Source organism: Alligator sinensis, unplaced genomic scaffold, assembly GCF_000455745.1.
Source record: "Alligator sinensis unplaced genomic scaffold, ASM45574v1 scaffold32_2, whole genome shotgun sequence".
Taxonomy (NCBI): Eukaryota; Metazoa; Chordata; order Crocodylia; family Alligatoridae; genus Alligator; species Alligator sinensis.
In genome coordinates, this window is record NW_005842670.1 from 444,425 (window position 1) to 457,127 (window position 12,703).

Here is a 12,703-nt window from a genome sequence, read left to right on the forward strand (position 1 = left end):
AAACTCAAAATACACTTTGGAAATTGTGTCTCAAACTGAGTAGGGTATTTACAGAACACAAAGGCAATGCAGAACGTTGTCATAACCAGTTTAAAGGTGAATATTGCAACCAAATTATTCAACTGCAAAAATAAAACTTTGCTAAAGTACAATTAGGTACCTTACACTATAGCACTAATTGTACTCTTACCTTGATATTCATGCATTTTTCCACATATCAAAGTTATTATGTTTTACTGTTAAAACAGTAAAACCAGTTTTAAAGATTAACACTGATAATGCTGTATCCAGCAAGAACTGATTTAACACAAACATTCAAGTTACGAAATCCATGTTCATAAATTGTCCTTTTCAAAGAAGGCGAACAAATTTACACTACAGAACCCATTTATTTTATATACAACAAACAAAGAGAACTTTAAAAATATACTGTTTTACCAAAGAAGGTAATGCAAATATTGTAATGATTTACAGAACTGATACAGAAACAGATTATACCCCCAAGTCATCAATATTTACCCAGGTTCCTTACAAAAATAGGTTCATTCACTAAATTTTGTTGCAGAAATTATAATTAAAAAGTACATCTGAATCCATCGTACTCTAGCCAAGATAAATTAATGGGCTGACAAAAGATTTTATGAAACCAGAAAACAATATAATATATTCTATCAATATGTATGTCTAGAAAAAAATTAAAGTACATTTTTAAGTAACCACTTACTAGACTTGTGCAAATACTGTTCTCAGTTAAAATTTTATTTAGAATTAAATTTTATACTTAAAAATTATACACATTCTGTAGGTATAAAAGTTTAAAAAAATACATTGATTTGATACGTGCTTCACGTTAAATTTACATTTTCAAACAATATTGTACTTACTGTATTGCAATCATTGTTTTGCACATTTTACATACTTACAGCAAAAAATAAATTAATGAGAATGAACCATTTGAAACTATGCCAAGATACTGCTTTAGAAATAGTTGGTAAGGTTCTATACCAATTCTGAATACCATACTACTATAATGAACAAACTGAAAACCAGACAGTATATACAAATATGAAATGGCTAAAAAGCACTTACCACAGGGTTAATAGGAAAGCTATGATGGTACGCTAAAAGGGTACTGAAAAGAATGGAGACAATTTTACCGTATGCTGCTAATTGATTAAAGACCAGATGTTTGGATTCTCAATAAAAGAACCGCAAGAGATCTGCAAAGGAAAAAAGTGGGTTTGTGCCTTTTGTTCACTTTGTCTTGATGTATAAAAGGTAGCCTCGACATTATTTTTATTTAAACGAGAACAATTTTTCCTACCCTTTTTATTAAATAAGTTCACTTTTTATCACAAAAGACCAGAGAGAGAACTTATAGGAGGCCTGACGTTCCGCTATAATTTCACAGATGCCAAGAAAATACCTGGTTTAATTGGGGGGACATAATTTTCTTTTGCAGATTTCTTTTCTAGATTGTCTTCTTTTCAACATCTTTTAAAGTTAAAAGCATTTGGAACATGGAAAGAGAAACTGCTGTTGTTAAGGATTTACCACCCCCTCCACTTCAACAAATGAGAGTTGAGAAACCTGTCCATAAATAGAATTCCTCAAATTAACAAAACTAGGAAATTAAAGAAAAACCAGACCATCACATCTACTGTACAGAGAAATAAGCACAGAAAGAGAGAAATCTTTATAAACCTGCAAACCTCTCAGGCCTTCCTTAAATATCAGATGAGATTAAACAAATGAAATAAGCACGACCCCTTCACTCCCCCTTGTCTGCATTTTGGCCACCTGCGAGAGAAAAAGGTCGGTTCACTGAAAACCTTTAGTAACCCTGGAAATACTTCTTAAAACTAATCTGTCTGGTTTCTGAATGTAGTTAATAGTCAACACCTGTGAACTGAAGCTCAACATGTGACATGTAGAGTCATTTATATTAATCATTCACTCTGTCCTCTCTCCTTCCCTCTGCACGCACTGTGCATAATCAAATGTTTTGTTACTCAAATGAATCCTGAATTTTGGCATCACAATGTAGCTTTCTTCAGAACTGTCACTCCAATTCATATGTCCCCCCCCATACACACACACACACACACACACACACACACACACACCTACATACAAACAAAGTTAGAAAAATATTTAATTTTTGCAGTTTTAAATAATTACTGAAATGTGTTAATACAGGAATACATTAATATTTGTACAATTAAACTATATATAATATATATGTATATAGATGTGTTTAGATATATAAAGCATTTTTCATAGCAGCCTTTGCATCGCAAATGAAAAGGTGACAAATATGGTAGGATGTGATCTACCTTGTGTTCATGCTGCAATAGACAGGTTCAGCAGCACCAATCTTCTTCAAAGATGAACCTTTATGCCAGATCTAGACTTTCAGGAAGGAGGAGTCCTGTTGCTATACAGAGCAGACAGCAATGTAGCTTCACCTCCTGTCACACAGCGCAAACTTCCAAAGTGCAGAATCCTCTTGGGGGGAAAATGTCACTATTTTCTAGAGTAATTTCACATTGCCTAACATTGCATCTTAAAAATGCAGAGGGCAAGGGCAAGGGCAAAGGACAGGGAAAACGTTGCACAGTGAAGGAATGTCTAAAATAAATACATTAATTCAAGGTGGGCGAAGACTATGCCACAAAGTATTCAGAACTCCACACACTAAGCAACCTCTTTGTGGGAGAGGTAGGGCAAAGAACAGGGAAACAACATCACGGGGTACCATGCTGGGCAAGTATTAGTAACTGATATTCAGTTTGTTTTTGTTGAGCTCCCGCTCCAGGTTTCCTATCAGAGTGTCAATACTTTCTTGTAGATCTTTGAGGTCTACTTTATGGTCCACCGCTGAATCTATTGTTTGCATTGTCAAATAAGTATGAAGTGTGTGTTCTCGGGACAGAGATTTTGGATACTTAATCAGTGCATCTGATCCATCAACTTTGCTACAGTCTTCTCCACTTTCTGTATCTTCTGAAGGGACATCATCGTAGTCTGCTTCATTCAAGGTCTCTATTGGGTTTAAGAAGTAATTTTCCCCGCAGCTACTCCAGTCTCCTGCATAGCGGTTACTTGAGGGACTGTCTAATCCAGCCGGTCTTGGTCTGAGTACTCCTGACATTTGAGTACTGCTTAAGTTCAACATCTGAGGCCGCTGCTTTTTGGGCCTCAGATAATTCAGAGATGACTGGTGCCCTGGAAATACACTTGTCGATTCTTTGGTAGATGAACGATGCACTGCAACAAAGAAATCGAATAAATCATATGTGAATCATTATTACTAGAACAGACTAGCAATGAAAAGTTGCCATTTATTTCACTCTACACGCTCATGCATTAATACATGCAAATATATGCCCAACACATTCCGCTATTATTTTTTTCTGCCATGTTTATCACTCAGATGAGAAAGAAAAATCTAGAAGAAAGCTCAGTCTTCAAGATTCATGCCAAATTCAAACTGCAATTGAGAAAGTTTATTTAAAAACAGAAAAAGTCCAGAGTACTGATTAACTCGCTGAGTTAATCACCATCTAGCTATGGTTCAAATTAAAGCCAAGAGCTCAGCTCACACGCCTCTCCGAACTAACTGGCATAACAGAAAGCAGGCACGGCACATAGGGGTTAAAAACACAGTAAAAATATCACCATCGAGAAACACCTAAAGAAGCTAAAGGCACATCAGAGTTGATCTCTCGCATTTCTCTTCTCTCTCAACTTTGTGCACTACTAATAGAAGCTCTTTTGCATTAATTTTTCTAAGCAGCCATAACTCCATGTCAGAGAAAATACACTCAAAACAGGTTTGATGATGTGTTACCTGAACTCATGATTAAACAGCATAAGTTACTAATAGTCTCCTCCTTTGTTATCCGCTTCCTATGGTAAACAGCACAAATATTTTTATTGACCAATGCCTACTAAATATAGAAAACTGCAAAACTATCTGTTGTGCACTAGACTATTACCTCTTGAAATGAGACACCATTCCCATTTGCGGTTAGCAATATAGCATATACAAACACCTACACATCAGGAAGATCTGTCCCTTTTAAACAGTGGCCTCCTCTCTGCATTTATATAAACTGGCATCTCTAGGAAAAATCAGTCTCACTTTATGTACACCATGAAAATCTTCAATAACTTTGCATTTTTCTTGACATTATACTAACAAAAACTTTTCTGTTTGGACTATGCTCCATTAAAGTGGAGGGGCCTTGGGTTAACAATAACTTGCCAGCTTTACACACTCCCTCTGAAAAAGGACCATTTGTTCGCAGTTAAAGAGTAAGGAAATTGAAGTATTTCACAACATGTTTGTAATCAAATTTGCTAAAATCTACAGGCAGATTTAAGTTTGAGAGACCAGACCATCTTTCCTTCTCGAGTCTCAGATATTTTTTCCCACTAAAAGAATGTAACAACTAACGTTTGTGTGTTAATGTTTTACTGAATTTATTATTCTGCACAGATCTTGCAAACCAATGGCACTGTATGCAGATGGCTTATTGCAAGAGGGGTGGAAACTTTTTTTTTTTTTTTTAATAGTATCTTTTCCCAGTTTGACACTATGGCATACTCATATGAAAAGCTACATTCAGCTGTCCCAGCTTCCCAGAAGAAGAAATCATGACATAATTAAGAGGAAGCAACCCAGTTTCCACCCCAGTTTAATTTGTAAATGGAAATAGGGACCTGTGATTTTCTTTTTTGTGAGGTTGAATTAGCTGAATCTCTTCTTGAATGGCAGCTCCAGGATTCAACACAGACCGTTGAGTCAACATGCTAAAGCACATCCATAACAAAAAAAGAAGCATGTTTGGTTATGGCTGGGTGCACAAAATCTCCGCCCCCGATCAGTGCCAGTTCCACAACGTGATCTCTGTCAGACCAACAGAAGGGGGAAGATCAAGCACAGCCATTTAGCTTTGCAATAAGCAGCTGTTCAAGCTGGGCAGGCTCTTTAGACAGCGACATTTTTTCCGAACCCACTACTGCTTCTGAATCAAAAAGGAGCACATCGGCTTAGCCAGAAAATGCCAATTCATTTCTGAGAGTACCTGATGGGCAACGAACATTCAAAAATAACACACATAAAACAGAAGAGTTTACTTATATGCAGTTATTTTTTTTTCCACACAACACTGAGTTTCCTGTCAAACCCATCTTTCCTTTTGCTGAAATATAAAGGTATAAGTAACAGTACCTTCAAGTGGCATTCAGTTCCAAATGAGAGCAATACTGTACCAAAGATTTTTGGCAGTAGTAACAATCCTAGTGATACTCCCAGGGTGGAAGCTATCATTTGTAACTGGGATAGAGAGGTACTCGTGGAGGCTGAGTCTGTCCCAGAACATTCTCTATGCTGACCAGTATCTGAAGCAGCATAAAAAAAAACTTTTGGGGCACTTTCAAAAAGCATTTCAGCGGGTTTCTGTGGTTATTTGGACCTGGAATGTTTGCTGTGTCATTTCAAATAGGACTGCAGAAAATGTCTGTATTTCCTTCTACTTGTACCCAGGCAGGATGAAAAAACTTCACACAGGTCTCACCCATGGCCAGATTATGCCTCCAATAATTCTTTATTTCACTGATTTTAAAAAACACTTAATAGGTGTTTTTAGAGTTACTGCCACCCTCTTTGAGATCTCTGCCACAAGAATGAGAGCAAAGAACGTTGCTGGATACAACAGTAATGTAGGAGGGAGAGTTGATTTCAAATACTTTTAAAATCTGTATGTGATTTAAAAAAAATAGTAAAAATCTATAATAAAACTTACACTGTTCAACATTGTGCTCCTTCTGTGGTACGGTTATGAGGTAATGAATTGCAGACTGCATGTATTGTGTACATCATGTTTCTCACACACTTTGGCTACTATTAAATTCACCTTGCCCAGTACAAATATTCCTAATCTTTGAATTTTCAAAGAGTCACAAGCATTTATGTATTTATGTTAAACAGCATGCCAGAAATATTTTTCATTCTTCCCCTCCCCGTAGCACAGGCCTAAGTTCCAGGAGTCCTTCCTGGTGGTCTCTGACATGAAATGCTTTGAGAATCATCTAACATGAAATAGGAAGACCCACTCTGTCACACTTGAAGACATTTTTAGGAAGAAAAAGCTAGAGAACTGCTGCTGTGTACAACTGGACAAGTGGAAAACTCCAGTTTTGTGACTGGGTTCAATATTATTTTCCTAACTCAAGCAGACAATATATGACCAACCTTAAATTCAGTCACTTTATTATTACTCAGCTATGTCAATTTACCCTCCTGTAGCTACACACAAAAATACTGCCATGCTGCTTCCAATAAAAGACAGCTGCTCCTTGGCATGCTAAGTCTGCATTCCAGACATGGCTTAAGTGGTCTTCACTGACTGGTCATTTCAGGCAATTGGGTGCATAACAAATCTTCATCTGCCTTATGCTTAAGTAGCTCTAAATGATGGAAAGTCTATTGGCCAGAGAATATATAAGAGCAGGAACCATTCAACAGATGCCAATCATGACTATAAAAAGTACTTATTCATTCCACAGCAATATTCTCAAATTCTCCATATTTCAACAGCTGTGAGACTGCACTATCTGAGCCTCTTGCTGTAGCTCACTGCATTACTTACATGGGAAATAATGTAGTTCAGAAGACAAAATGCAAAAATAATTCTTGATGGGCCTAAATAAAAGCTTGTGGAAGTTAACATATTTCCATTGATGCGGTGGCCTTTGGATCAGGTGCTTTTGAACATCAAGTAAAATGAGAGGCTAGTAGCATCATTCCTCTCTTTGAAGGATAGATCTTGACAGGGCAACTGTCCCAACTTGTGTTCTGTCATTAAAGAAATAAGAATTTCCCTTTCCTTCCATTTGAGACTAAGCCCAAGGACTGAAACGCACATAAAACACCCAGTATAACGAGTGGGTGCTATGGGTGCTTTCCATCTTTCTCGATTGGCTCATTAGATACACTCTCCTAAACCACCTCTTACAAAGTTGTACCGTGTTCAGCATGGGGCCTCTAGCCATCTTACTGTAATACAGTATGAACAATTATAATCCATCAGATCTCTCTATGGAATTTAAGAACCCATAAAACAATAGAACCTAAGGCCTATTTGGGGCAAATCAGGTACACATGAAAGAGGTAGGTTGTCTGCACAAGCATTTTAGTTTTTTCCCCCTGCAATCTCACTGCTGCTTTGTTGACACAAAACACTGTGAACAGGTTTTTTTTGCAGATGCACTTCTAAACCCTGTCATTTCCATTTGGTAGAGAGGCAACTGATGTGGATGACTTCCCTTCAAAGAAATTCAACAGTGGAACATCATACAGATGATCTCACTGCTGTAACTTGTGACCTATTAATCTATAGCTTAGAAGAACTAGTCTGTATAATCACACAGCAAATTGCTACAGTAATTCTATCTCAAGACTTGACATTACCTTCTAAACCAGACAATATTTTTAAGTGTTACCTGGCCACAGCTGGAGTAAATAATGCAGAACTTCTATGTGCTTTTTGAAATCAAGGGCACTAGCAAGCTCTTCTGAATCTGTAAAGACTCTGTTGTTATGGTTGGAGGTCTCCTGCCTTTGGCTCAGTAGTACAGGGCCAAAACACACAGCGAGATTCTGGCATGTCATCTTATTTACTTCATGGTAAGAAGCCACTAGTTTCAGGTGATCCAACAGCACCTTCAGGGTTGCCTAGAATAAAAAGGTAAGTTTCAGAAAACCAGATTCAAGAAGAATGCATTATACTGTTATCCTAATGCTGCTGTTCTAGAGAGCTATAAGTCAGGGCTGCTAGTCATATCTAGGGTTTTTCTATAAAATGCCTATCACTGCAGCATCTAAAGTGCCAAATGAAAAATGTACTAGACTCCAGTACAGCACAGGCTTGGTAAGACAGACTTTATGGGTAAAACTCAATTTGTCTCTTACCTGATTCTCAGTTCTATGTGGATGGGTTTTCTTAAAGTGGAGAGGGGACATCAGGGAAAGGAGAGAAGCTGCAGAAGAAGCAGGGATGGTCCAGATAAATGGGAAAAAAAGAAACCCTTAGTATGGCTTCAGCAACAGAACAAGCCACAAGAACATAGGCTAGATAGATTAAAAGCGACTCTTTCCAGTTTCTCTGGCCAAGTCTGTCTTATGTAGAACTGATTTATTAGTTTTACACCTGTTTTTTCATTATTCAATAGAGGTGCACCGATATATTGGTTCATATCATATCAGTACCAATGAAAGTAAAACTGACGTCATCGGCAATCAGCTTTTTTTGGCCAATGTGGCTGATAATGTCACCGATAAATGCCATGTGCATGCACACAGCTGCAGCATGCACATGGCCAGGAATACAGCCCACCAGCTTGAAGAGCAGTGTCTGGCTGGTAAGCCTGTGGGGCAGTGAAAGAGGCATTGGGGAGGGAAGGGGCATGGGGGGTGCAGATCAAGGCCCCCACAGTGAGGGAGGGAATGGGGTGGGGGACAGAGCCATGAGTGGCTCATCTGGGGGGTGGGGGGTACACAGGGGCAGCTCCTGGCTGCTGAGCTCCTGGCTGCTGCGCACACCCCTGGGGATAGGCATGGGGGGCACGTGACCCTCGGATCTGTGCACCGTGAGGGTGGGCTGCCTGCTGCGTGCCATGCCGTCCTCTTCCCGGCGGGGTGGGGGCTGGGCTTGGGTCAGGAGGCAGCAGCACTGGGAGCTGGGACTACGGCAAATTTTGAGGTGGCTGTAGCCCACCCCGTAGCCACCCCTCCCAGCGCTGCTGCCACCTACCCTGAGTGCAGTCCTGGTCCACCACCCCTGCTGGGAAGAGGCTGGCACAGCCCCCAGCCCCCTCACCCCGCACACAGATCCAGGGGTACATGTCCCCCATGCCTTCTCCAGGAGTGCACAGTCACCAGGAGCTGCCCCCACTCCTCCCCACAACCTTCCGTACGAGCCACCCACAGCTGTCTCATGCCATGCACCACCTGGGTAGCACCTGGTCCCTGCCCCAGCCCTACTCCCTTCCTCACCGTGGGGGACTCAATCTGTCCCCCCATATGCCCCTTCCCTCCCCATAGACTTACCAACCAGACACTGCTCTCCAAGCTGCCACGCTGCATACCAGCTATCAGATCTGCATCGGCCGATACGGCTGGTTAATGGATGGCCATCAGTATCAGCCAAAAAAGTCTTTATTGGTGCACCCCTACTATTCAAAATGCTTATCTTCCAAAGATTCTTTCATGAAGGGACTATGTATATTTATTTAAAGGGATGGATTTTTGAAGTCTATACTCCTTTTATGTAGCATCACCACACTGAGTAGCTGCACTAAAGTTAGGACTACCTAAAGAATACAGCACTGGGCTATTACAGTTGTGGACACTGGACTAGATTTATAACAATGGATTACGCTCATTACTTGAAAAGGCCACCTCTAGAACTACACTGAATCCGGACTTCAGCTACAAATGTGTAGTACCATATATAGCCAGGTACATGTTATGGCTTTGTATTCGCTCAAAAAGTTTCAGTCCTCCTGATAATCACATAGCACAAAAAGAAATGGTACCTTTGGCCAGAGGCTGGCAACCTTTTAGGGCTGGAGGACAGATTGACCCAGTTTGGGTCAGAGAAGAGCAGGCACTAGGATCTAGCCACCTCTCCTCCCCACAGTGGCATGGGGGAGAGCACCTGCAGCCAGCACTTCTTCCCAGAGCAGCACAGGAAAGCAACTGCAGTCCTCTGCCACTGAAGGCCCACATCTGCAGACTGCATCAAACGGCTCTGTGGGCTGTAGGTTGCCCACCCTTGCCTTAAGCAGTATATCAGACACTCCTCTCAAAGTAACAGGCAATGAAGTATTAAAATGTAGGATCAAGAAAGTATTCAACCTTTTGAACTATCATCAGAGAATGGAAGAGTTGGATAAAGACATGAAAGAAAGACTGCTTCTTTTCACCATCTATAACAGAGCCATCCTCAATGAAGAATGAGCCTTTCACTGCAGCACAGACTATGCCAAATGTGGAATTATTTACTTATTGTTTTAAGTGACCAGAACTGAGTATGGGTAATATAGAAAAGTAAAAACCAATATATAGTAAATAAGCAAATCAATAAAAAAATTAAAGAAACATTAATTTACTGCTTCACCTTTAATTTAAAGCAATAAAATAAAGATTAAATATTTACTCTGTTCTATTTAGTTTAAAAACAAATTGTATGCCCTTCTATAAATTAACTTTAAGTTCTTTTGTGGCTAATCTATTCTGTTTCTTGTAAAATCTATTTGTGGGAATATTTAATCAGGTTTTATTACAAATCAGATATGCTGGTGGTATGCTGTTAATAACGCCTGAATAAGTGGGATTTATATAGTGTTCGTGAACTACTCAAAATCTCGACTTTCCCTATCAATAATATGCTAATTGTGTGGGATGAACTACAGCAGCCATACAGAATGCTCATCAACTTTATTCTACAGAACAAGGCACCTTATGGACAGATAACATACATTTAGGAAAGAAAAAGAACAAAATTTAACAACTGAACATTAGGCCAGGACACCAAGGATAAGAAAGAGATAGGTATGCTAAAAATCCCATATCTTGTCAGGAGTTTGCAACTGGTAGCTTTAAAAATGACCATAAGCCATTTTAACTCAGTTTTATACAGTAGCAGCAGTAACTCACAGATGGCAAGATTAACTTAATAATACAGTTTCATAAATTTAAAGATAACTTGGAAATGGAATTAGATCAAGTAGATGAAACAAGCACGTCCTTCAATTATAAACAGGAAGTATGCCAATTGAAAGGCACTTTTTAGTTGGTACACAAGGGCCCCATAATCTTCTGTAATTAGCAATTTATCACCCCTCTGGCTTGGCTATAATGCTCACCTTCTCAACCTCTGGTAGACAATCCAGAAGGGCCACTGTGTGCTCAGAGTCACTTGGGTCATTTTCACAACCACTTGCTGTCATTTTCAGGGGATTTTTCACCATGGCATCTAACACTGCTTCATAGAGCTGCTTGGTTATCAAGGGAGAGGGCAGCTCTCGTAGATAATCCTTGAGAACACCTTCAGAAAAGATGCAAAAATAGCTGCATTAGCAAGATGGACTCTCACATTTCAGAATCCCTTGGAAACAGTAAGGCACATAACCCACATGTCTCATGAGATAGTTCTCTGGGCATATTTTCAACATCTTACATTTGTACGCTAAAACAAAAAGCAGCAGCAGGATAAAAAGTATACAATAAAATATCAGTTAAGGGCTTCAAATGTTGGGCTTATCAGCACTTTTTAAAACAGCATCTTAGTATCTCATAATATATTGTGGTTCTTGCAACTTAGAATCTTAGAAAATTAGGGTTGGAAGAGGCCTCACAAGGTAGCCTTGTCCAACCCCCTGCTCAAAGCAAGACCACCCCCAACTAGATCATCCCAGCCAAAACTTTGTCTAGCCAGGTCTTAAAAATCTCCAAGGATGGAGATTACAACCCCTCTGGGTAACCTGTTCCAGTGTTTTACTACCCTCCTAGTGAGAAAATTCTTCCTAATATCTAACCCCAGCTTTCCTTGCTACAACTTGAGACTGCTGCTCCTTGTTCTGTCATCTTCCACCACTGAGAACAGTCTAGCTCCATCCTCTTTTGAACCCCCCCTTCAGGTAGATGAAGGCTGCTATTAAATCCCCTCTCAGTCTTCTCTTCTCTAGATTAAATAAGCCCAGTTCCCTCACCCTTTCCTCGTAAATCATGTGCTGCAGCCCCCTCACCATTTTTGTTGCCCTCCACTGGACTCTCATCAATTTGTTTGCATCCTTTCTGTCGTGGGGGGCCCAAAATTGAACACAGTACTCCAGATGTGGCCTCATCAGTGCTGAATAGAGGGGAACTTGTTCCAAGATGTTGATGGGACCACCTCAAGCACTAGACTGACCGGAAAGCCTTTCCAAATCTTTCTACTTTGCATTATATTCAGCTTATGAGCTATCACAGAAATGTGTATGGTATAAAAGCAAAGTATCAGCAAAGGTGAAGATAAAAATCTACAAGACTTGTGTGCTGTCATCCCTGCTTTATGGTTCAGGACCACTGACTACATGCTAGGCATATCAAGAGACTGAACAGCTTCCACATGAGATGTTTGCATAAGATCTTGAAAATAAAGTGGGAAGACAGAATACCAAATAGACATACTGGAGCGCACAGGACTGACACACTTAGAAATCACTATCAAGAAGAAAAGGTTGCGATGGATCAGCCATATCAGGAGAATGAGAGAAGACTATCTGCCCAAGAATATTTTGTATAGAGAGATTCGAGATGGCTCTAGAAAGCAGGGTTACCCTTTATGGAGGTACCACAATGTGCAAAAATGATATGAAGTTGTTCAACATCAGTGTAGAAAGCTGGGAGGAGCATGCAGAATCCCATCCAATTTGGAGGAACATCTGGCACTGGGTGCAGCCCAATACATAGTGGCTGTGATCCGGAGGATGGAAGCAAAGCGAGAGAAAAGAATGCAACATGCTGTCAAGTGTCACAACCCAAAGGTGTGATTTTGTTTTGTGTGCGCTTTGGCACCACTGAATTATTTTCCCGCCAATTTGTAGCTTTCTTTGCAGTGTGCATTTCTTCTTTGCAGCACAGAAATGC

At 39.9% G+C, this 12,703-nt stretch overlaps 1 protein-coding gene across 1 annotated transcript in view; it reads right to left on the reverse strand.

The window, feature by feature from the left end:
* Window positions 1-369: 369 nt before the first annotated feature.
* Window positions 370-12,703, reverse strand: part of SYDE2 (synapse defective Rho GTPase homolog 2) — a 46,342-nt gene continuing 34,008 nt past the window's right edge. Inside the window, 3 exon segments of the mRNA XM_025215745.1 lie at window positions 370-3,270; window positions 7,513-7,744; window positions 10,939-11,120. Of these exon segments, the coding sequence (XP_025071530.1) occupies window positions 2,774-3,270; window positions 7,513-7,744; window positions 10,939-11,120 (911 nt within the window). The 3' untranslated portion in view covers window positions 370-2,773.